Here is a 26,718-nt window from a genome sequence, read left to right on the forward strand (position 1 = left end):
ATGTTATTGCAAAAACCTCCTTGGTCTCTTGGGTTTTTTCCCCCTCCTTCCTTGTCTAGGCAAGACAATGTAACGCAAATTTCCAATACTATGAAGACTTAAAAACAGGTCACTTGAATTTCTCTTCACAAAGATGCTTTACGTTCAAAATTTACCCTCAGCATTTCTGCAAATATGCACAGGAGGAAGCAGAGGAGTCTCCCTTCTCCTTCCTCCATGTTGTATGCAGCTTTACTTTTTAATGTTAACAGCATTTCAACTTCCTAGAAGTTGCAGTCTAGCATGATACTCAAACAATTTAAGGCCAGAAAAGTAGCAAATTTATGCTTAACAGTGTTCAAGGAAGGTGGGGATGAAGCCCAAAGGAGGATGCCACAAGAGTGAGCTCAGAAACTGCAACACAACTAAGGACTACAGCTGAAAGAAAGACCATAAAAAGGCCCTAAGAAACATGAATCACTTACAGGACAGTCCTGAAGTGATCCTGACAGACACTTTGAGGGACATTTACAAATTGAAGTCACCATCAGGTTTTTTGCCTCCTATTGTAGGGCTGCTTTGCCTACCAGAGCCTGAGTGAATACACAGGAAAAGACCATCTGCTCCTCTTACCTGCAGTGTTGTGGGTGCATTCCTCTTGCTAGCTACAGCCTGCAGCACACATATACCTTTGCCTGAACTTCCATAAATATTTTACTATGCTGAATTGTGTGGCCAAGTTATATAATGACACAATAAAGCACAACAGCTCTCCCTGAAGCCATTCCAGGCTATCTATCAGGTTCAGGAATCACCCAGCAGCGCACTTTGCATGGCACAGAGGATTCTAAGGAAGACAGCATCCAACAGCTTGTGTCAAATAGACATGAGTCTGTGAGGTGGAAAAAAAAAGGACACCTTAATTGTATCATTGACTTTGTCCTTAGCAGATGCTGCTCTGTCTGCCTCATGTGGGTATCCACAACTGGTATTGTTTCCAGATCTTTGTCAAGAGCTGAGTTCTGATTTGCTCAGGAATTGCCTGTATGCATGAGAAAGTGTGAATTTTCCACTTCCCGCTGCATTGTATTTACTTATTTCACATTAGATGACAGATAGTAGGACAGACAGAAAGTCTTAACGCCTCTGCAAAAACAATAAAAGGTGACCAAAAGAATGAGGACACCACATCCAGGATGCTGCTATAGAAGCACAGTTTTCCATACTGAACCAAAAACCAGATGCTATTTTCTCTCAGCTTTGTAATTATTCAGTACTGCAAAGACCAGATGGTTCTTAACTTGGTGTCATATTTAATACTTTTCATGCTATCTGGAAGATTCTTTGATATCAATCATTTGTTTTTGTGGGGTGAGCAAGTTTTAAATGCATGACATGTCACGGGGAAGCTGGACTTTATTCCTTCCTTTCATTTTGCATGACACCACACAACTGGTACTTTCCTCAGCAGCCCAGAGTGGTGAAGGTGCTTGTTTTAGCTCAAAGGGCTGTGATTGAGAAAGCCTCTCTTGTGCTGCAATGTGCCCCTACCATTTAACAAGTGACTTCCAGATCAAATGGATGATACTAAGATCTGGAATGGGCACAGCACCACAGTGACACTCTGGCACTGATGCCCATTCTCCCCTCACATAACCATGCTGGGAACAGCAGCCATAGCACCAGGGAGCCTGAAACAATGTGAGACTCTAACTCTGCGTCATTAAATGCTATTTTGCTAAATTAAAGGCCATAAGTAAGTCATATTGTATCTATAAGCACATGCATGCCACAGGCCTTTCCCCTTCCTATATTTCCCTCAGCTGTGGATCATGCAAAATCCCATGGAAGACATATTTCAACTTTTTGGTTGGGTTTTTTTTTTTTTTTTTTTTTTTTTTTTTTTTTTTTTTTTTTTTTTTTTTTTTGTTTTTTTGGTGAGAGCAGGACTTTCTACCCCTCAGTGGACACAGCACTCAAACTACACTGCCAAATATTATATGATGTCCTTTCCAGAGTTAATTTTTAATTTCCTGACTCCACTGCATGAGAAATTGAAAATTGTCTTGGTGGTCACTTAGAGGCATGTACAGACCTAACTGCAGGAGTGAATGCAGTGTCAGCCCAAATGCAAACCTCCAGACTTAGTGAGAAATTTCTGCAGAATTAGTTCCTTGGTTGAATTAAGTTCCAGAGAGTCCAAGGATCGACTGCAAACGTAACACAAAGGGTGAGAGCATTTCTTGCCCCAGCCTGCAGCCAGGGGAGGCAAGTGTTTTCAATGTGTCACTCAAAAACCTGGTGATGTTCTACTTCCATTTTTTAATGCCACAATTCATAACCCACAGATGTTGTGCACAGCTATAAAACTTGGCACCCTCTCCTCTGCAAAAAAGTTTCTCCTCTTATTCAATTTTCTTTGCTTTACCTTAAGTCACCCTAATCATGCTGACATCTACTATCGATGATTATATTAGCCCTAAAAGATCCTTAAACAAATGAAAAGGACTGACTTCCACTCCTAAAGTTCTGCTTCCAATTTTCTAAAGGAAATTAAATAATGTATAAATCAAATGCTGGGCACAGGCCCAGGCAGCTGAACATCGCTTTGTCCTTTCAAAGTGAAGACGAAGTGTCTGCTACAGAAGGGACAAGCCAAGAGAAATAAAGCTTAACCTCAGCTCCATGTGAAAGTGATTTGGGATAATTGGGGGAATCTGCAAAAAGGTTAAAACGGGGACCACATACTAACAGGGGCACTTCACACAACAATCAAAAATATATCAAGAGCTGACCTTCACCTGGAGGAGCTGCACAGCCCTGACAGCTTTGTTACACCAGAGCAGAGTGCAAAGGGCAGGAGAAAGAAGAGATGAGCAGGAAGTCAAAAATCTATTTATGGCTGCCTTTTGTCATGTTTTGGTAATCTTATCAGGGTGAATTTTTTTCAGTTTTGCATGATTTATAACTAAGTACTGCCTGACAACCTTGCAGTGAGTGTGCACACTACTTCCCAGTTTTCCTTTAGCTAGTACACGCTACTTAGATTATTAAATCAACCACCAAGGGACTTCCGAATTATGTACTATTGATGGACTGCTGATCCTTCTCTTTAGCACAGTATATGCATCTAGGAGGGGGGAAAAAAATCACTAAAATGTGCTATATTTCTTCCTGGAATTGTTTACTGAGCAAGCAATTGCTTTAATTGCCACAAGGCATTTCTTAGAACTATTGGGGAAGATGTACTTTGTAATATGATTTCTCGATTAAAAGAAGATCCTAATCAAGTCTATACTGCTTCAACATGAGTTCACGCTGACATTTTTGCAAACAAGAGTGGGTCTGAAATCTCTGATCAGCACTAGAGTTCACGGTTAGGGTCAGCTTAACCCTATCCACATAAACCAAACTTCGGTGGAGAGAAAAAATGTGACATACAGCTGTCAGTGCCCCAACTATGTACACTCATATTTCCAAAATATTCCTCTCCTCATCTTTACAAAGAACAGAATATTTCAGATGTGATGCACATGGCCCTTAAGCTCAGATGGTGGAGAAGTCTCATCTTTACACTTTCTTGAGAAACCTGTGAAATTGTTTTCAGCGCTGTCACTTAGCCGTTGTTTGGTCTGTCACCACACAAACTGAGCAGCTGACAAAGCAGGGACAGCCACGTAACACTTACATGTGAATGTGAATTCAACACACATCTTGCTTAGCTGCTGTAAACCTGTCAGGGAATGCTTCACTGTTTAAAAAAAACCCAAACCATAAAACCACAAAGTCCCTATAAATTTATTTTCCTTTTAAAAAGAAGAGTCTATATACACGCTCTTTTATTGTAGAGTTGAAGCACACGATGAGTGCAACTGCCATTTAATGGGATACAAATTCACCTGAACATCAAGCACCCTTGATTCAGAAGAACCAACAGGTTTACTGGGTTCACAGACTTGTAATTTAGCGACAAGTATCCATGTCTTTCACAAAAAGCTGTAAAATATTAGAACACGCTTCAGCAATGTTATTACCTTAAAAGAGGCAATTCAACCAACCTGTGAGCTGGGAGATTGTCCCATCCATCTCCCTGTCTTCTGACAGACCCCCTGCAAATGAAGCACCAGCCCAGCTTCGGCTGTGTTTGAAAAACCAAAGCAAGCCGTGGAACTGAGGGGGATTTCATGGCACCACAGGGCTTCACACAAACACTGCCAGAATAAATTCCTCTGTCAGACCTCCAAGTTTCACATCACTTTGTCTCCACAGGTTCCCAAATATCAATAGCAAGAAGAAAAAAAACAAACCATAAAGAAGGATGGGAAGAAGTAGGAAGTTTTCACAGAGTGTGGTTGTTTGCCACCCTTGGATTTAAACAAAACCAGGCGCACAGTATGTTACTCACACATGAAAAGAAGAGAGCCAAGAAGGGAAGGAGAGGCTTCTCTCTTTTCCTCTCCCCTTGCTTCAAGAAAGCATCCCTGAAAGCACACAGGCATCTGTTTTGGGTTCCTCTGACGTCAGCAAACACCACTGAAGTAAAGCACATGCTAAAATATGTTCCAAACCCCTTATCTGCTTTTAATAATTGGAAGCTAAATGGAAGCGGTAAGTCATTGAGCAGGACAAGTACCATGAACAAACAATACCTTTTTTACCTTTAAGGTGATGGTACTTAGTGGCTCTGCAAAACTTTGGACTCAGTAACATCCACTGTCAGAAGTAGAGATGGATTTTAATGCAGGATTCAGTCAAATTACAAATGCTAAAATTCATGTTCTGGTTACAGAAAGAAGTTGTGATTAATGACAGTGTGTCACATTCCTTTGTTGCTTTATATTTCTACCTATTGTTTATATATTGGTGTCTCCAGTAAAAGGAAAATAGGAAGAAACTCTGGCACAAGGCTACTCATCCCTGCCAGGTCATTTTGCTGTGGTCAGCAGCTCAGGCAGCATGTGGCTGGTGCTCTTGGAGAGTTTGGGAAAGGGATAAGAAATGTGGGAGAGGAGTATGAAACATGGTCTTTTCCACCAGACTATGTGAAACATTACCTGCCAAGGATCCCAGCAGAGTTAGGCAAAAGTCACTCCTAACAGGAGTCAGCCATCTGACAATCCCTGAGAGGGACTGAATGTAGGATTATAGTCTTAGCTCTGTCATGAATTTCATTTGCCACCATCTAGCAAGCTCTGCTGATAGGTGTTCATTCATGTCCCAAACCTCATGGACCATCAGCAGTGGAGGGGTTACAGCCAGTGCCTGGCACAGCAGGGACTGCCATGGGAGTTACTGCAGTGGGATCTAAATCCTTGGTAACAGGCAGGATCAAGTCCTAAATTAGTGATTCCCAGATTTCATTAAGTTTATTCATCCTTAGGCCAATTTACCTGCTGGCATAACTCCCCTGGGTATTGTGCCAGCAAAGACTTGGGCCTAATAATTTCAGATAAATTTCTGTATCATCACCTTCATGTGGCTTTGGGAAAACTATTTGTATATCCAATATAGATTGTGGAAGCAAACACTAATTACGAAGGAAAATTTTTGACTCCACAACTACTCTTTCAAAATTAAAAAAAAAAAAAAAAAAAAAAAAAAGAAGTAGTCTAGACCATGGACAGGAATTCCAGATGGAAATATGTTTAACAAATATGGAAAGGTAATACTTTCCTGTATATTGCTTTGTGAGTTATTAGCACCTTAATAGTCTCCACGGTCAAAAGTGTATTAATGAGCTGGAAGACAAAGTGATGTAATCAGGAGGGATCAGCAGTAATTTCTCCTGCATAAGATTTACATGGAGCGGCCATGTGTGTTTGTTTATGATCTCTACATCTGGTAATGAGCTCTCGACACGATGGAAAGCTGCAGTGGAATAACGCACCCTGTTCCTCTCACGCACTAATTAATGCTCTATTTAATCTGGGAAAAGGCACTTTAAAAATAAACACTAATTTCCAGCAGACCATAAAGGATAGGTAACAACTGAAACACACCACACAGGCCTAAAAACTGGTGTGTAGCAACCTCTCAAGCATTAAAAAAGCTGAGTTTTAACTCCCAGACTACCACAGGAAGAGTGTGTGCACACACCAATCTCTCCAGCACTACAAACGTACACTAAGAAACCCTAGATACTCACAGAGACAATCAAAGCCAGAGTGATAATCTGTAGGAATGACAAAAAACAGTAAGAGAAGGCAGAGCTAAAATATTGCCCATGACAGCAGGTGTTAAACTATGTTTTGTGCTCACAAGACTCCTGTGGTAACGCTGTTGGCCATCACCTCATTCTGACAGTTGATAACATGAGCAATAAATCATGTTTTCTACAATGACAGGAAAAGCAACCATTGCAAAGATGGTTAGATCTTGCATTCCTACTGAAAAAAAAAAAAAAGGCCTGGGAGATGGTGTCCAGCCCGTCCTCTGCCTGCAGGGCTGGCGGCTGAGGGGGGAATGCAGTGGGTGCTCACCATCCTCAGCTGCCACTGGAGTCATTCTACTGCTTTTAGTCACTTCACCAAGGCCTTGTCTCCACAGGATGTTAGGCTGGAACAGCTACTGCATTTACATTCACACCCTATCTCATTCCAGGATAACTTCCTCACACTGACATGCTCTCAGAAGTACAAGAGCATAAGTCTGTGGCTGCATTTAGCCCTAGGCTGGAGTCTCACAAGGTAACAGAGAATAGAGATTTGGCTTTATCTTACAAACTGTGCTAATATATCTCACCACCCTTTGGATTGGAGCCAACTTCTCTCTAATCTCCCAATCATTTCCACAGAAAACTTGTACTTTCTTTAGTCTGTGAAAGAAGACAAAAATCAGGAAAATCACAGGGATTGCAGGGCATGGAAAGCCTGCGTGAGCTGTATCCAAGAGAAAATTTCCCAGTCTGAGAGACCAGAGCTATGAAATGGCCCCTTTCAGTGACAGAGAAATTGCCATGGTGGCTAAAAGAAAGCCTGCTTAGGCTTTCAAGTATGGAGAAGCAACACTTCAGAGACTTGGGATGGCTTTAAAGGTAAGTCAGGTAAAACAGATAAACACAGAGCAAATATATGAGTAGAGATTGAAACTTTTCATGTATATTGAAATGGCAGTGTGAAAACACATTTTCTCCTGCCAGGCAGAACTCCTACCCTCCCATTCACACATCCAGGGTACAGAATTTGCAACTCAGGACTTCTTGTGTGCTCTTCAGCTGCAACAAAAAAAAAGGCATTTTTGCAGTGCTTATAGCTCAGACCCTCATCTATACCCACTGAGACCATCTGACACATCCCTGCCTCCCCTGTTTGGATTTCCCAAAGCAAGCAGAGAGGACCAAGGGAGAAACACATGTCTGACAGGGACAGTCTGACATGAATGGTGAGTTGTCAAAATGGAAATAGCAATCGCCTAAAACTAGTTTGGTTTCAGGAAAAGAATGTGCAGGCTGCAGTCTGCAGAGGCATGCCAGGCTCTGCCACAGCAGTTAGTGTAGGTGGGCAAATAGCAAATCATTTCTAGAGGTGGCCAGTTGACTGCACTTCCACCGAGGCTTTTCTGATAAAAAATGTTGTGGTTTTTTGTCAGTGCCTGAATCTCCATGGGTTCCTAGGTCTGCAGAGCATCTTTGTTCTGTTTAGACTTGCTCTTTTTTTTTTTCCTTCAGAGACAAAACAAGCTAGGGCTTCAAACCATGCAGAGTTTTAATGCTGCAGAATCCCCACATACCCACTTCCTCTCTTTCCTCAGCTCTTCTCTATCTGATTTACTGTTTACTTACAGACCATATGGGAAACATGTCGGGAAAGCACGCATCCGGGTTCACATTCACAGTAAATACTTTTTATGACTATTCCCATGACCTGCAGCAACAGACTAGATTAGTCGCCCACAACTATGTATAATCACACAATCATTTAAATACATTTTCAAAACAGAATACGTTCTGAGATACAGATCAACTAAATATTCCTCTTTCTCAAATCTATTGCCTACAACTTTACCATTGCCACCTGAGACAGAAAGTCTTATCTTTCAACTGTGGAATCAATATAAACAGACGAACATGAACACCTGGGTCCATGTAAAAGTGCAGCCAGCAAATTATCAGTCCGGGCTGCTCAGTTTTCTTAGCAAAAGAATTATAAATTTGCTTTGAGCAAAAGAGACGAAAATAGATGCTGATGCTGAAGTGTATCTATCAAAATGTGAAAAAAAATTCTCCCTTTTTATTCTCTGTTTCATAAAACCAACTCCCTCTAATTTTAAGTTAATCCAAAAGCAGAATTGCAGAAGTATTCTATTCTGCTGAATAGAGTGTAGAATACTTCCCGAGCAGAATATATTATTTAATCCAAAGCCAAATAAACAAAGGGTCAAATTCAACCTCACCCATTCTATTTAGCAACAAAATTGAAAGGAAATCTTGAAAGTCATTTTGAATTGAAATATTTAAAATCTTTTCAAGGTGAAACATTCCGAATTCTGTTTCTAATTAAAAAGTCAATGATACAGAACTAAAGAAATTATTGAATTTAGTGTTTCTGAATAAGTTTTTTTTTATCAGAAGGAAGTTTAAAGGAAAATTTATAGAAGTAAAATGAATATCTACATTTTCCCCAAGTAAGTAATGAGACAGCTATGTTGTGTACCACTTCAGCTTATTCAAAATGTAATTTTTTTTTCATTTCCAATCAACCTGTGGGTTGAAGAAAAATTTGCTGTGTCTCTTTTGCTTTGGGAAATGGTTCTAATAGTCTTTTAATTCACAGCTGGCAGGAGCAAAGAATGCTTGTAGCTCTCCCCCCCCACCTCCTCTCCCTGCGGAAGCTGGCAAGCTCATCTGCTGCAGGATACTTGGAGAACATCTCCTCAGCCAAACTGACTTATTGCATCATGTTCCAACACTTAACCACAACACATGGAAATATTCCTTTTGTTAAATGCATAAAGATTTTAAAAAATAGAGATTTCACAAGGTAATTTGGATTTTTAGAGCTCTATGATTTTATTAAATGGAGGTTGGGTGTTGTTTCTACAGACAGATATTGGGATACTGTTGTAACCTCTGAAAATGAAAAGGGGGTTTGTTTTCCTGCTTTTTAAGGAATGCTTTACCCACAGGTTTTTGAGATTAAATGCAGAGCCTGTCAAGTGTTTTCATCTCACTGCAATGTTGGCATTCAGCAAAGCCCTAAGCCAGGGCTCAGCTGTAAGCACCTGAGTGAGCCTCTGCTGTCAGAGAAGGGTCCTGCAGGAGGAGGGCCCTGGTGAAGCACCTGGGGAGCAGCTTTCCCGGGAAAGCCGAGCACTCGCTGTCAGGCACCGCCAGCCCCGCTACTGACCCTGCTTTGCAGTCAGGCTGTTCCTGGAACAGCCAGCGATCCATCTCTGCCGGCCTCCTCCGCCAGCTCCACTCCAGCTCGGGAAACATCGGATCTGGAAAACGGTTTAAAACTGCACATTTCCGTTCAAAGGGCCCTCTTGTTGTTCTGCTTGTTTGGGGGCAGGAGCGGGAAGGGTCATTACACGGTGGAAAAGCAAAAAAACACATTTTCATGAGCAATTGCTATATTAATATGTATCACTTTACATACACAGTACATCTACATATGGAACCTATTATTACTGAGGAAATGTTTTTTTAATGAGGAAGATTTAACAATACTTATGAGAGAAAATGTTCAAACCAATGTTAATTTGCAGGAGAAGTAACAAAATATTTTAATAAAAAACAGTAACAAGAACTGGCCTTCCCATCCGGGATCAGCCTGCTTCTATGTTCACACCTTGAGAATAGAATTCTACTTTCACAGCTTTTGCAACCTTTGTAAACCTCCTAAAACTGAAGTCTAAACTCTGACTCAAGGACTTTTAAGAGCAAGACCTGCTTCAGCTCTACACAGAGACAGCTCATTATATTTCTCTTTTCCAGATCCCTGGAAGCATTTTTTCCCCCCATGACTTCTTTTTACCAAGCCTGTGCCTGCCCTCCCTTCCTAGCCCCCAAACTCATCCAAAATAAAGAAAAAGGGATTTTTAGGTAATACAATCACTTCTGTATAAATGTTGCTAAATATATTCTCAATTGCTGAGTACTGTTTCCTTTCCCTCTCCCTGCATGCTGGGATTAATTAAGCTTTCATTAAATGTTGCATATGAATTAAGAAGAAACAAACAGCAAAAAGCTCCTCACTATTTTCAAAGTCTGATGCTAAAAAGTCCTGGCAGGCTAAATACTAGTACAATAAAACTGCTGGATTTCAATTGGTAAAAATAAAGTGACTAAAAGCTCTCTGTTTGAAAAATGACAGACATACAAGAAAGACTGTTCCTGTAGGAAACAGACAGTTTCTTTCAAGAATCATCTCAAACCCAAGGATGAATTATTAGTACCAACTACAAACCTCAAAATAGACTCTTCCTGTTATCATAATGCAAATATTAATGTGTATTTGCTATTCCTGCTAAATGTTATCAGCGTTGTTCCAACTCACAGGGAACAACCTGTTCCATGCAGATCCTGACTGGGCTAGGACTGGACTTGGTTTATCATTTCAACACCAGGATCATTGTTTTGTTCACCTTGGGAAACCACAGCAGGAGCAATGATCACAAGGGAATACTGCACAGGTCTCTGCACTGGCTCTGCTGGGAAAGCCTGGAGAGCTCCAGGGCTGTCAGAGGAGCAGAGCAGCTCCTGTGGTCCATGGAGTTATCACTGGTCAGGGGTCCCACCACCACGTTAACTGACCCCTTTATTTAATTTATTTCGTTTGCTTTAAGCCCTTTTTTAATAGGCTGAATGACTTCTGCTGTACAGTACAGGTTCAGAATGGCACCAAAACCAGCACCAGCCATTCCCAAGTGGCTTGATGCAACCTCCTGGAAACACCCCTCAGGAAACAGGTCCCAGAACAAATGGGCAGCCACAAAACATACCATCTGTAATAAAGCCCTACAGGTATTTTGAGTATAGGTCCTCATTTTGAATCTGCGCCCAGAAAAAACAGTCCTACTTTGTATATGGCAAGCAGTAAGGTGAATTGTCATTTGTTCTGCCCCTCAGGTTGCACACAGACACCACTGAACACAACACTGAATGTCAAGTCTTATGTAACAACAGATTTCAAATTATAAATGTCACTCAGGCATCATTTCAGGCTTTGAAATACATTTTCCTTATTACCAAATACAATGTGTCAAGTGATTTATCAAATCCATAAGAAAGAAGAAACCAACAAGACGATCCAACAATCCATCCTATCTCCCAGCAAGTCCAGGACTGTCTCCAGTCAAATGTACACTGGAAGAAGAAAGATTTATTACCACTGTTTCCTAATGCTATGTTTTATATTTAGCAAGTGTTCCTATCATGAACATATGGTACTTTCACCCAGCACAACAAGCCCACCTGGATTTCCACCACCTGCCCAATTCAGTGGGTCACTCGTTGCCTGCACATCTTTCATGCTGTGTCTCTGTGGTAAACTTCCAGAGATGAAGCTGCTAATGAAAAAATTTTGAGAATAATCTCTTTTCCTGCTCCAAAAACATATAAGATTGGCAGATTTTTTCCTAAAGGTGAGGCTGCTCTTTCATATTCTGACACTAGCATTGAGGACACACTTGGGTTTTTCAAGTGCTGATTAAAAGGAGAGGGAATCCTCTGGCCACTGCTCCTCACAAACACATGCCTCTCATCAGCAATCTGTAAAAAGCAATACTAAAAACAACTGGAAATATTTAGAATGGCTTAACTTGGGACTAAGTGACACTGAAAACACACCTTCACTTTGATACCATTAAAATGCAAGAGGTTGTCTTGGGTATGGAAAAATCATTTATACAAGGGAAGGGAAGGGAAGGGAAGGGAATGGTTTGAGTTGGAGCCATTAAAATGCAAGACGTTGTCTTGGATATGGAAAAATCATTTATAGAAGGGAAGGGAAGGGAAGGGAAGGGAAGGGAAGGGAAGGGAAGGGAAGGGAAGGGAAGGGACTGGTTTGAGTTGGAAGGGATCTTAAAGATTGTCTTGTCCTAATGCCCCTGTCATGGGCAGGGACACTTTTTACCAGACCAGGTTGCTCAGAGCCCAATCCAATCTTGCCTTGAACCCTTCCAGAGATGGGGCATCCACAACTTCTCTGGGCAACCTGTGCCAGGGTCTCACCACCCTCTTCTTCCAGATGCCCATTCTAAACCTTACAAGTTATTTATGAAATGCTTTGCACATGCAGAATTGAAAGAAGCTGACTGCTTTAATTCACATCTAGTACCCAGGTAATGAAAATACTTTGGTTTGAAATGCCTACAAAAAGTAGTACATCTCCAGGACGAATTTCTGAAAATACATTATCATACATTTAATATTTCTTGAATATTAAGTATAAAAGATAAAAGCTTCTCCATGGCCGCAAAAGTAAGAAAGGAGATACACAAATATATATATACACATATTCACATTTACACATTTGTAAAGAAAGGGTAAAACAAGTAGGGCACAAATCTCAGATGAGCAGCATCTGAGTGATAATACTACCAATTAATTTCTAAAAAGTCTCTAACAAAAGTTGAAATCTTTTTCCATCACACAAAAGATATGTTTTGGCTGTATTTATACATCATCCTGAGTAAACTGGCTGAACTGCAAAACCAGAACACTATGTAAGAATAATGAAAGGAATGAAAAATACTTCTGCCCAGGCCTGACATTTATCAATATAAAATAGCTACCTTTGCTATTGTTTGAAGTAAGGGAAGCAATTAAAGTGCACAAAACCATTTTGATACAGCACCCTATTTCCTGCACATGTTGGTAACCCAGGGGCTCCCCCTCCCTCCTCTGGTGCTGCTCATTAGCTCTCCACAATAAACACCATCCTCCCATACCACACATTTGAGAGCACTCCGAAACTGGGAGATTGGGCAACAGCACTGCTCTATGCAAAACCAGCCAAGTCCAGTCAGGAAACAGATTAATTTGAAAGCCTTAATTAATGACTGAACGTTTATACAGCCAAGATTTATGAGTTACAAGGAAGTAAGTCCAAAACATAACACTCCCTCCCGCATGCAAGCTCCCTCTTTAATGGTAAACAACTAGCCTAGGGTAAGATACTGTCTCAGTGCTCCAGTTCCCTTTCTTATTTCAACTTCCAAGCACTGACAGAAGACAAATTAATTTCCAACTTCTTTTTAATTTTTTTCCTGCTTCTCTACAAATATTGTTACCAATAAACACGGTTTAATGAAGAAAAACTATAGATTATTTTAATAAATAAACAAATATATTTTTTTAATCTCATGGATGCAAGGATAGTACATAACAAAGAGGAAAAACAGAACCTTTTTTGTATGGGTAAGTTAATGATATTTATTTTCTTGTGAAGAAAATCACAAACAAGAAGAGAAAGGTCTTTATACATATAACCATATGCAAAAAAAATCTCCTAAAATCCCCCCAAACCCCAGGTTTTCAGCTTACTTCACAAATGCTTTTGCAAATTTAGTAGCAACAAATGTTAGAAATGAGCGCAAGTTTTCAGTTTTTAACATTTTGACTATATTCCCTATTCCACTTCTGAGAGCTGACATCTCATTATGATGAGCTCTTGCTATTTGAATATTAAAATGAGACTGCCAGCAACACTTCTAAAGAAGTCCTCAGGCCTTAAAGTAGAAAAATCAAAATCAAGAAAAGTTTTGCTCTCTCCTTTTTACAGAAAACTACTGTACTAATTTTCTTGCCTTGCAAATTCTGTTATGCTAACAAAGGAGCACGGTTTGGTTCACTGCCCCTTGGTTTATACGACAGAGAAATACCCAGAAATGACCACAGAAATGGCAAGATCCCATGAAATGAGGAGCTTGTGATGAACCCTCCAGCCATACTTCACCCTCCCTGGCAAGAGGACTCCCCAAAGCCCCTCTCTCCAGGTACACAGCCATGACCACCACTTGCACAGGTTACCAGAAATACAAGTGGCACGTGGCTTTTGGATTTGGGGTAGGTGTTTTCTGCTTGCCTGTGGCAATGATGAACACTCAAGCCCCTGTTCTTGCCTATGAGAAAACCCCCCAACAACCCATCCTACTGGCTCCTGCTCTTTGGTCCCTCATCCCTGGCTGAACAACAAAATCCATGTGCAGCAAGGGAAATCAGCTGCTTAAGAGACTTAGCAGAAAAAGATCTCCTTATACAGACTCACAAATACAAACACACAGAGTCTGAACTATGAGCTGGGTAAAATTTTTTTTAACCCCTCTTCATTGGTTTATCATCGAATGAGAGCTCACTGGGAGCAGTTCTGGAAAAAGACAGAGTTGGTTTGTCCCAGTGAAAAGTGGGCAAGTGGACAAAACAGAGGACAAATTGCTGCTCTCCCCCTCCTTTCCCTCCAACAGTGTGTTTCACTGTGCAATGTTAACGCAATAGTAATTTCCTAGTTTTATCACAAATTCACTTTGTTTGCTAGGAAATGAAGTAACAAACACTACATTTGTAAGACACCAATTACTTTCAGAAAATAACTCCCATCCCCAGCTTCCCAAAATAAGAAAATAAACCATCAAACAAAACCCAAAGCAGCTCTTTTAAACTGGACAAAATGCTCTTGGTTCTCCTTCCCTGACAATGGGGATGTCAAGACCAATTAGCACTTGCAGTCATCTTGGGGTTTGCTCTGTTTTCTCCCACTGCAAGTGGTCAGGCCATATCCGATGGCTCCCTTCTATACATGTAATGCCATGGACAAATTACAGAAGACTAGGACCTGAAAGGCTTTTTTCCTACCCAGCTATCCTTGACATTTTCATTACTCAAAGACAGGAAACAAAAAGCCTAAGCTGAGAACTAGGTGATAGTTTGAAAAAAGTTTAATTAAAAAGTAAAACAGACCACGGAATTGCTTCTAACATAGCTAATAATTTGCTGCAGAGTTGTTATTGTGCTGCTTCCATTGGCCAGTAACCTTTTAATCCTTTTGCCAAAGGCAATTCAAAGCTTTTCCATATGTATGTGAGGGTAACCATAAAAGATAACTTGGAAATAAAAACTTCCAACTTCTGCTACGCAAAAATCTGAGCTACAGCAGTGCTTGTGCCCATCAGCTTTCCAGCAGGGCTCTGGAAAACAGAAGTTACATGGCAAGAATTGAAACTGCCCTGTTTGACAATGTACGTTTGGCTGCAAGATTCCCTGTTCCCACATTCAGCATCAGTGACTATCTTAATTACCAACAACTTCTCAAATGGTTTCAGAATTAACACTAAGAAGTTTAATCTCACCAAAAAGCCACCAGCTCCAACCATGCCATTGCTAAAGTTTGTGGATAAAAAAAGAAAGTGAAACAAAAGCAGACATTTCAACTATTCTATCCCCCAAAAATCTCACTTATATTAAAAAAATTACACATAACAAAAACCTCTTTGGAAGGAATACAGTAGAGTGCATTTTCGAACCCAAATAACTTTATGGGATGACAAGTGCATAACCCTGTGCCTTATATGCATTTTTAGGGACAGGAAGTATCAAAGCAAATCACAGTCAAAAAGTTAAGGAAGAAACAAAAAAACTCTCCCACTCCAAATGTTTTATCAATAATGATCACCCCCCAGAAAATAAACTCAAAATTCACTTTACACAAGTGAAATTTCCATCATGGGAGAAAGCAATGGAAGGTGAATAGTTGGTGTATGTACTACACAATGGTAGTTTTAATAGTGAGAGGATTTAAGCTTGAAATTAGGTACATTTATTGTTCAAGAAATTCACAGCCTATTGTGATTTGATTTTATTAGATATTATTATTCATTATTAGGTTCCAAATTTTTGCAACAGAAACAATGACTTTTTGCAGATGACTGCCAAAAGCAAACATCCTATTTTCCCTGCACACAAAGATACCAATATATGTTCAAACGTTTTAATTCACACACACAGGCCCAGCTCTCCAATCTTTGCAGTTCAGTGAAGTGTAAACAGTCAGTGTTGCCATTAAAATAACATGTTCTTCATTCACAGCAACAATAGCCAGGTAGATTAACAGGCTTTTACACCTGGGCCCTATTATTCCTCTGCCATTCATTAACATTTCTTCTACCATGACAGCAATTGAACTGGCACAGTCCCAGAAACACAAGTAGGTCAGCACAAGGTGTTCCTCTGGATGCTTTCATCTGGTATAAACATCCTGAATTAGCCTTCAGGTACTACATCTAAATATCCCTAGTGCTAATTAAGATCACAATCAGAACCATTTCAGATCTCACTGACCAAGTTCAACCCATGGTTTTGGAGGGCTGATTTTACGAATGTTGGAAGGTAATTTCACTGCAGAACTGGGGAAACTTTCTGCAGCTCTCCTGGCCAAGCTGATGCTGGACATCGTGGCTTGGTGCTACCTCCTCGAAATCACAGAATCATGTAACGGCCTGGGCTGAAAGAGATCCTAAATATCACCTCTTTCCAATTCCCCTGCCACTGGCAGGGACACCTTCCACTATCCCAGGTTGCTCAGAGCTCCACCAGCCTCGCCTTGGACACTTCTAGGGATGGGGCAGCCACAGCTTCCCTGGGCAAGCTGTGCCAGGGCCTCACTACCCTCAGAAGGAACAATTTATTCATAATAATCTAATCTAAACTTATTTGCTTTCAGTTTGAAGCCATTCCCCCTTGTCCTGTCACTACAAGCCCTGCAAACAATTCTTCTCCCTTCTTGCATGGTCCCTTCAAGTACTGGAAGGCCACGATTAGGTAATCCCAAAGCTTTCTTTTCTCCAGGCTGAACAATTCCAATTCCCTCAGCTGCACCTCATAGGAAAGGTACTCCATCCCTCTAATCAACTTGGTGGCCCTCCTTTTAACACAGCATATCCAAGGGAAAAATGAATATACATGTAAAGAAAGAGAAATTGAACACTGAGGACAGACAGTCAGACATTGCATACTATTAAAATTATTCATAACAGGCACTTAAGCAAGTCAGACACTTGCTAACCTTAAGGGCATGAGAAATGGCAATGAATATGTAAGAATTTACTTACTTTATTTACTTTCCCCACCCACCCCAGTTTATTAAAAAAGTGGATACAAATCAATGAAACAAGAAAACTTCAGACATCACATACCTTTTACTACTGTACTAAGACATACTCAGGATTTACAGCAACTTGTGTATGTTGAGAGGATGTGGCCCTGAACTTGTCATATAAGAGCAGAGGACCAGAAATAAGTTTTCTCTGAACTGCAATAATTTTTTGGTGACTTTGTCCAATTTGTATGCCTTGTCTTATACTTTAGGACTAGAGTTGAGACAAACTCCAAGCAGCAAGTTCACTCCTAACCACATACCCTGTGACACATCATAACTTACGAGATCAATTGCCAGCACTACAGGTTTAAATCAGAAAAACAGGTCAGTGTGAGGAAAAACTTTTTATCTTTTATTTTCCTTTTTTTTTTTAACATAAAAGCCAATTCTTCAGCTCTGAGATGATATAAGCATTTGTATTACACCAATGAAAGTACTTTTAAAGGCAGAAATAAGCCAACACTTTCGATTCCTTTCTGATCACTGCAAATGCAATTTTCACTCTGAACTTTACATACCCCCACTTGTGATCATTGCTACACTGAGAGAGTGTGCTTTAAAATGTTGAAGAACAATCCCCACTGTCTGATTAAAAAAAATTAAATTAGAAGTTGCTAGAAATAACTCACAGGCAAAAAAAAACTCAAAGAAAACAATAGCAGTAGGCTAAAGAGACATATTTTTTCCTTCAGGAATGAATTCCCATCTGCTTTTAAAGAGCAACATGTTTTTCCATTGCTGGGAATTGCAGCCAAACCCAGGACAATAAAGCAGCAAAGCCAGAGGCAAGAGCAGAGGGCAAGTAAAGCTGGCTGACAGAAGCTGGGCCTAGGTCCCTCTTTTATAAGCCTGTGTGACAGTGGCAGCTCAGCAGTGCCCTGCTGCGCTGGCAGCACGCACCCCTCTGCCACCCTCAGCAACTGGGAGCTCCTGGTTACTCTGCCGTGGGTGAGGTTGTGGGAAAACGGGAAGGAGAAGACAGGGAAAGGAGGCAAACAGCACAGTTGGTGCTACTGGCAAAGCCAGGCATCTCCCCTAGCCACAGCTGGTTTGGTGAAACAACAGCTGCTTTGTGCAAGCTCAAGGGAAGGGAGCTTGCTCCTGACACAGGTGATGCTCCTACTCATGTTCATTTTCCAGACACTGGACACAACACAAAACAACGCTGCAAAAGCACAAGAGTGCTCACTTACAGAACCTGGGTGGACGATACCTTTAAAGTCGTTAATGAAGAAAAACGTGTTGAAATCAGCTGTAAAGTTCCTGCATCTGAACTGTTTTGGCATTTAAAGAATCAAAATACCAGTTCTTTGGGCTTTATGGGGGAAAAAAAGAAGCCAGGTTTGAGAAGCAAGCAAAATTTCATACCTCAGCAGTGGCTGGGGCTCATTCAAATTCCACCTGGCTTTTTTCCCCAAGTTCCTGTGAGGATCACTGTTCTTTGAGTTCCTTAGGAAGCAGTGTCCTCCTGAGCTGTTAATGTGTCTGACCTTTTCAGAAACACTAATGTCCCTTCAGCCAGATGCATTAAATCTCCCCTGCTTGATTAAACTATTAGCAAATCATTATCTCACTGAAGGAGAAAATGTTCTTTCCCAGAAGAGCTTGCCATGCATGCATTTCAGTGCCAATGCTCCCCTCTGCACCAAACCTTACGTTTGGCATAAATGTGCTGACTGCCAGCCATGCTCTACACCCTCACTAGGTCAGAGCACACAGCACTTTATCAGGCCTCAGCTGAGACACAACGTGATGAAAATCCACCCACTCTGGGCAGCACCTCTGAAAAATGGGCGGCAGGAACCAGATCTTTCTGAAGTGACTGAAAAGAGCAGGAAGAGGCAGAGTAAAGCCCCCAAGTCCTGCTTTCAGCACTGCCACGCCAATACCATTCCCAGACAACCCCAGGTGCTCACACTGCCCTCACTCCCAGTGTGCCCAAGCACATTCCGCACGTAGGAGCCTCCTGCGAGACCAGCAGCAGACAAAATCCCATGGGAAGTCCTATGTAGTTACTTATTTCCTTTCCAGTGATTCATCTCCTTTATCCCAAACACTAACATTTGGAAAACATTCCCAATGCCAGGTATTTCCTCACCTTCCAGACACCTGTGCCAAACACATCCTTAGCACTGATAAATGTGTGTAGGAAGGAGGTGATCCCATGCTATATTGGATGAAGGCTGAGACTTTTCCTCATCCACCCACACAAAAATGTTCACTTTTCAATGAGTGATATAAATTAACAGATCCTCTGCACCAGTCCAAGAGAAACATTAGTGGTTCATCTGAGGCCTTAATCTTGCTACATTTCAATTTGATGGCATTACTCACCTTGAAAATCACATTTCACTGTAATACTTCAGGCTACTATATAGGATTGAATCCACTGCTCTTAAAAAATGTTAAGCAGAAAGCCTTTTCCTTAAATCTGGAAGATCTTTTCCTTCATGTACAGCTAGATGCAAAGAAGATAACACACCCTTATCTTTTGAATGTCCATTTTTTCCCCTCTATCTAAACCATCTCTCTCCTTTACTGTAGATGCTCTTTACTAAACAGACAAATCTTCCCCAGTCTCTTAAAAGGGTCTTTACCCTCCTGTGAACCTATGGTGGAACACATCCTCATTCCTTTTATACTTAGTATCTTCCTCTGTATGAAACAGAGGATTTTGGAGAGGTTTGGGTGTTTTTAATTAAAGTTACTAGTTCAAATATGTCAATATCTGGTAAACAAGAACAAGCATGTTTTGGAATACATATTTTAGGAGTCAAAGACTTGAGTTGATTTCAGCTACTTTGCTGCTGCACAGATCTTTTTGGCATCACATCTGCTCTTATTTGAGCCAGAGCAAACCTTCATCAGCTTGCTTTTCTTCCCTTTCATTTTCTGGGCTCCCATTGAGAGTTATTGCAAAGTGAGAAAGATATTTTTTACATTAACTGTTCCACTTCGATTCAGAACCAGTGAAAGATTTACAGGTTCCAAGATTCCCACTCTGCTCTTGTGTCCCGTAAGCATGGAAACTGATAATACTATAGAAACCATGCCAGCCTTGGCTTTCACCATGACCTGCTTTCCACCAGTTTAAAAGCAGTCAGTCCCCATTATCTTACTTTTATAAGCACACTCATCTGAGGAATATTGTCATCATACCCAGATTGTTTAATTTTTTTTTACTTCCAACCAACTTTAAACTCAAAACAACTCAACACTTGATTTCAGTTTCTGCCTAAAACCTCCCTCTCTGCCTTTTAAATTGTAACAAAAACTTCATCTGACTGCGGCTCAGACAATAAAAGAACATCTCTCACTCTGCTGAGTTTGTTTTCCTTTTTATCACCTACTTTCTGGAACAAAATATTTCTCCAGTGGGGAAACACTCTCTTTATCCCTTGCTTGTCTAACTCCAAACTGAAAAATGGAGCACCTAAGTTTGTGGAAAGCTCATCTTTCCTAAGGATAGCTGGCTGTGGCAGCACCATGAAAACAAGCAGTGTGAGCTCTTTGGGTCTCATTTGCTTGTACTTTAAAACATGGCTTTCAAATACTTCTGTGGTCAGATCTAATCATCCCTACTTCAGTGGGAAATGAAACAGATAAAACTTCTCAGCATGAAGTACAACAGTGAAAATGCTCTAGGAAAAGCTGTGATCAAACTGTGAACAAGCTCACAGTGCAGATATTCTAATTATGTAAAACCATTAAAAAATTATCAGTTTTATAAAAGTTGGACCTCCTGCAATTTGGCCCAAAATAAAATGCAGTATCCCTGAGGAGGAGCCCAAGTAGTGCTGCTGAGCACTACTTCAGAAAGGTCTGGAAATGAAGATTGCACTCAAATTCAAGTATTTCCAGAAAACTGTGGATTTCTTCAACCTAAAAGTTAACCGTACAAACATTGCTCATCTAATGTCTTTTTTCATATTAAACTTCACTGACACACAAGAGAAGGAAACTGTAATTCACCCTCATAAATTATCTTCCACCTTCCCTCACATGAAACAGTGGGAAGTAATCACCCCATTTTGCTATCTTGATGTATCTTTAAAGGTAGTCATTAAGAGAAACGTACATCCAGCAGGTGAACAGAGATAACTGGTCATAAGCGATGACAGGCAATAATACACAAGTATCTGATCTGAAAAGGGGCCAAGTTGGAAGCCAGACGCACACTGAACTATCCACTTTCCTGGCTGTTTATTCAGCTCATGTCAGGATGATTCAACGCATCTTTACACGCAGCTCCCTATTCATACAGCATCTTCTAGTCACAAAACCAGGCATTTTCCATTTCTTTCTCTGAACAAAGGCTAGAACAGTGGAATGGGAACTTGCCATTCAGCAGCGGAAACTATTTGTAAAGCTGGGAAGCTGGAGACACTGGGAAGAAAAGGCTTTAATGAAACTGGCCGCTGTGTGTGCCAACTATCAAGAGTTTATATATTCTTCCAAGGAACCCTGACTGAGGCTTTTTCTGTATTTACTCTTTACATCCCAGTTATTACAATACTTCACAAGATGCAAAAGAACAAAATTCATGAGAAATGCCATATTAGAAACAGGCAGATTTTTTTTTTCCCCTGAAACCAGCCTGTAGCTGCACTCAATGACCCATTAACTTATTTTTGGTTCTGCACAAAGCCAGCACCAAGACATTTGTGACTCATTATCAACCAGGCACTGGAATTCACTACTAGCTCTTCAGCTGATCCAGATCCAAAGGAAATCCCCATATGCTTGGAATTTCTAAAATACAAGCACTGCAGTTGTTGCCTGGTAAGGCGACAGTTACCATATGCAACAGAGGAGATGTTTATATTTATGTTTTTGGAGGCTTGTAACTCAGCCAGAGGTAGATAAATTTTCCCAAGTTGCATCACTGTCCCCGAAATATAAACATAACACTGTTACAGGTCACTGCTCCAAAACGTGGAAGCAGTAGAGCTGTGACAATCTTCCAGACCAACATTCAAGCATGAAATTCTTTTTATTGTTGCCTTTTTTTTCATTGTGAGAGCCCACATTCTGGGTAGAACGATATGCTACATAAACCAGCTCGGCTCACTACATGGTGTCCAATCATTCATTCACTCATTCATTCATTCCCAGAGTGCAGTCTGCCCTGTGCTGTGGAGGAGGAAAACTCTCGTGGGTTTGGCTTTGCTGTCTACTGTGACACAGCTTCCCAAAATGACCCCACAGCACACACAGCAGTGCCCACACCAGCCAGAAGTTATGAGTAGGCAGCACAGCATTTTCCAGCCCACCAGCATCTAAGTGACAGCTAAATGAGGAAAAGCCTAGCCTGGGAGCACCAGCAGTCCTTTGAGAAGGGCCTTCAAGCAATCACACAAATCCTCCACAGTCACCCAAGACAAAAGTTTAGCTTATTTTCCTGCCCTTGTAAACAGCACACAGACAGATGGGGAGCCAAGGCAAGCACACCACATTTTCCACTCTGCTATGGAAAAAGCAGAAGGTGGCCATGTAATTAGATGGTGTGATAATGGAGACACTAGGGCTGGCTACAGCAAGGTGGAAATTCTGGTATTTCATACCTTTCAAGAGCTCAACTTGGCAATCTTATTAACATTCTTTGAATTTTTGAATTAATATAATTACTCTCAATTAATTAAAATGAGGAAAGAGTGAAACATCCTTTCACGAGACACTGACATGAATAACATTCAGGGAGCAGAATGGTGACCACTAATGTACTGATCCTTCTTATAACTGCCAGGCAGCAACACCTGAGAAAGTTTCTCCTTCTGCCCAGGACAGGAAATAATTGTCTGACATCACTGTCAGAAGCTAAGTAATAGCAATGAGCTATAACAGTAAGTGCTGCTGTGAAGTCTTGATTATATAGAATAGGAAAATACAAGCTTCAAAGAGACTCCTTTCAAATTCCCCTGCATTTCTTACCTCCATCTCTCCTCTCTCCTCCTGAGGCTCTCAGTCACAATATTCCCAGAGATGTGGGGGAACTGTCTGGGAAATCTGGAAGAGCTTGCCTCCACCTCCTCCAGTCCTGGCAGCACATCCTTAATGAGGCTGCCTGCAACTGTATGAAGGCTCAACCCAAAAAAGACCCTTCCCCTGGCATCACTCCTCTGATGGGGACCTTGAAGTAAAAAAGTCCCAGATTGCAAAAACACAGGAATATCTGAAATATTCCCTTTCATAATTCCCACCAGCACTCCAAGAAAGCTCAAGTGACATTTGAATTCAACTTTAAACACCATTTGTGCACCGACTCCAGGAAGTTTTACCTCCGCTCCCGAGTACTTGTGCGTGCGCTCCACGAGCTCGGCCAGGCAGACTTCATTGCTGACTGGCATGGACTGGAAATGAAGCCTGAAGATTTCCTTGCGAGTGGCTGCATCTGGCAGTGGCACGTAGATAATTCTGTCTATTCGCCCCGGCCTCAGCAGGGCCTGCAATGAAAATGTCACAGCAAAAGTTACAGCACATCAAGGAAGTAAAAAAACACAACTCAAAAACAATACCACCACCACGACAAAATAACCAACAGTTTAAACAAAAGCATGAACCTGCACAAGAAAAGACAGTAAGGCTACTCAGCTTGTGAAATACCAGTTTATGGAAAAAAAGAATCATAAAGGAACCACAGTCATTTTCCCAAAACAATACCTCTAGACTTGTTGCAAGGTGTGCAGGAATGTTAGGACTTGGCAGAAGGACAGGTGGCAATGGACACATCCCAAGTTCAGATCTTCCAACAAGACAACAAGCAGAGAAAATAAGGGTTTTGTTGGAGTGAATCTTACACTGTGGATCCACGTTGCTTTATCTCACAGTGTTAGAGCTGCACATGCTTACAAACAAGCAGATTACTCCAACGAGGTTTTTTTATGCAAAATAAGGTAACAACAGAGAAAGGCCAGTGATGCACAGTTTCAGGCACATGTGTTTGGCCTTGCACTTTGGGTGTTCAGTTTATACTGGGGGTGGGAGGGTGGCAGAGCAAACAGACAGAAAATGTAAGACGGGACAATGCCCACGATGGGCAGCATGGAGGGTTCAGACTGGATGGGAGGAAAAAAATTCTACAAGAGAAGCACAGCCTCAGGGCAGGTTACTGGGGAGGCTGTGGAAATTCTGCCTTTGGGGGTTTTATGGCTCAGCAGAGGAACACAACCTCTCTCTGATCTGGTCTGGTGAAAGTCCTGAGCAGGAGGGGGATCACTGGGCCTCTGGAAGCTCCCTTCAAACATCTTTCTGGACAGGGTCAAAAAGTAAACTTTATCTATATATAAAACAATTATATCCAATATAGAGGAGAAGCCAAGCTCTTAAATTTATGGGAAGGGAGGAAGCTCATTTCCCTGTTTATAAAAAAAATCTCCAAGATTTTTGAAAACCATCTACAGTAAAAAAAGTAAAAACCCTCGAACCTCTCTTACTTAACATTTGGAAAAAAGAAAAGCAAAATACAATAATCCTATGCACAGCAAATGCACATAAATAGTATTTAAACTAATTTTTAGAAACGGAACAATGTTTATAAGATTCAGCATGTAACCTAAATTGTTTTTATGTTATGGTTCTCCCTTGGGTAGACTAGTTTGAGTTCCAGATGACTAGAGATATTGCATGGCTGTCCTGGGCTGTCAGCCAATAAGTCTTTTCCCAGCCTGATCATGTCAGTGAAAGTCATGCTGAAAAAAATAGTAGGAAAGAGCTTTCCTTCCTGCACAGCATTGATCAAGTTAACACCCTTCCTAGAGTTTCTTTAAAAAGACTGTTGTGGTGCTTCAGAGTGGAAAAATGTATCCTGAATGTTAAGAGACATCTTGTTATTTTTAAAACAAAACACAAAAATGCTCAGCAGAAAGTGCACGGTCCTGTGGTGCTGCATGGAGCTGTGCAAGGACAGAGCAAGGCTGGGAAGCCCACATGTCCATACCCAGCCCAGCACCCTGTGTCTGCAGCAGCCATTGCTGGATCCCTACAGAAGAGAGCAAGAAATAAGCTGTCCACTGATATTTGCTGAGCAGACTGTGCTGTTTTCCACACCGGGTAAACCCACCCAAGAATTCAGCTCACTGACAATGTCTTGATCAGTGTATACTTCAGTGTCTAAATCGTGTGTGTATGAGGATGTTGCTATTTTTTGCCAACACACTTGAAAGAGAAATGTGCATGTTTCAAGACTAGACTTGGAGAGAGTGGAATTACATTGCAATTGTGTTCTGCATGCTCTTAAGGAAATGCCCATAGCTAATTCTATTATTTAGAAGAAACAAGAAATGTTCACAAGAGTACGGTGGTACCTCTTTCAAAGCAAGACAGGTTTCATCAGGATGCCCAGATAATTAGAACATCTTCTAGAGCCAGCTTAACTTCCCACTGAGGAAGGACCAGGGCTGTGGTGCAGGTGGGACTGGGAAAATGCTCAGTGCCAATCAGCTGGGAGCAAGCACTCATTGCCTGGCTCTCAGTTCCAAGACACAAAAAGCACAACTGCAGATTGAACACAGTGAACATACTTTTTCTGGTCAGTGACTAAAATCTGTGTTTCCTTCAGTTTGTCCCCAGTGCTTTGTGTTTTACATATGTTGGTAGTTGAAGGCCCAAGTTTTAAGCATGCTATCATTACTTTTTTGCTACAATCAGGCCCAGGGACCTTATCCAAGGCGACCAGATGTGCTGGGAACTGTACAAAAAAAGCACAAGTCAGTTGCAGCAATGCATGCTGGCTGTATCAACACAGACAAAAAGGAGAGAAAATATTCCATAAACTCAGCTTGAGAAGAGAGTCAGACTCCCTCCAGCCCCTGCAGACAAAAGCAGATTGAATGGAGAGCTGGTCTCCACCAGCCCTCCCAATGTGATGACCCTGGGAGACCCTGGGCACAGCCAGACTGCCCCTGGCTCTGCTGCCATCACTTTGGCCCCTTGGCAAGCCACCAGTCTCCCCCTCTCCATGCTCCTGAGGAGCTAAAATCAGCACAAGAGGATGAGGAAGGGGCCTGCTTTGACCTGTCCGGTGTTCCTGGAGGAAAAAGGCCTGGTGAGGGGCCAGGGGTGGGCTGCAGAGCTCCTCTGCTGCTGGATGCTCAGAACACAACGGCAAGTCAAGGCTTCTCTCATTTGCAGGACATCACACTGCCCTCCCAGGCTTTTCAACTCTGCACTCTTCTCACAGAGATGCTTTTCTCTTCTGGCCAAAATAATTCAGAATTCAGAACCAAGCTGCATGCAGAGGCTGGCAGTAAGAACAAGACATACCTCATGATGTCTTTGCTCACTGGAGAGAGGTGAACTCTTCTGGGTTGCTTAAGGAAGCCTGCTGGGGCACATGATGTGGGCACCTGCAGCACTTCAAGCCCAAGGCCCAGGTCATGCTAACCAGCAGGGTTGAGTTGGATGGGTGCTGGCACCACATTTCTCCTCAACACCATTTTTTGTACAGACCTAGAAGCTACTGCTTTTCTCAGTGGGATGTTGTGGGATCCAGCCTTCACCATAGGTAGGGCTTTGGAGATGGCAGCTCCAAGCACGCCATGACTTTCACAGGCCATTCCAGAAGATGGAGCTTCAATCTTGCAACAAGCACTTGAAAATGGGGAGAGCAATAAGGACAGCCAGGTCACCTCTGGGCCAGCTCCACTGT

At 41.5% G+C, this 26,718-nt stretch overlaps 1 protein-coding gene across 1 annotated transcript in view; it reads right to left on the bottom strand.

The window, feature by feature from the left end:
• SPATA5 (spermatogenesis associated 5) overlaps nucleotides 1-26,718 on the bottom strand; it is a 162,467-nt gene that overhangs the window by 10,601 nt on the left and 125,148 nt on the right. The window contains 1 exon segment of the mRNA XM_041412004.1: nucleotides 23,351-23,515. Within this exon segment, the coding sequence (XP_041267938.1) occupies nucleotides 23,351-23,515 (165 nt within the window).

Source organism: Onychostruthus taczanowskii, unplaced genomic scaffold (genome assembly GCF_017590055.1).
Source record: "Onychostruthus taczanowskii isolate IOZ18803 unplaced genomic scaffold, ASM1759005v1 scaffold38, whole genome shotgun sequence".
In the NCBI taxonomy this organism is placed as follows: domain Eukaryota; kingdom Metazoa; phylum Chordata; class Aves; order Passeriformes; family Passeridae; genus Onychostruthus; species Onychostruthus taczanowskii.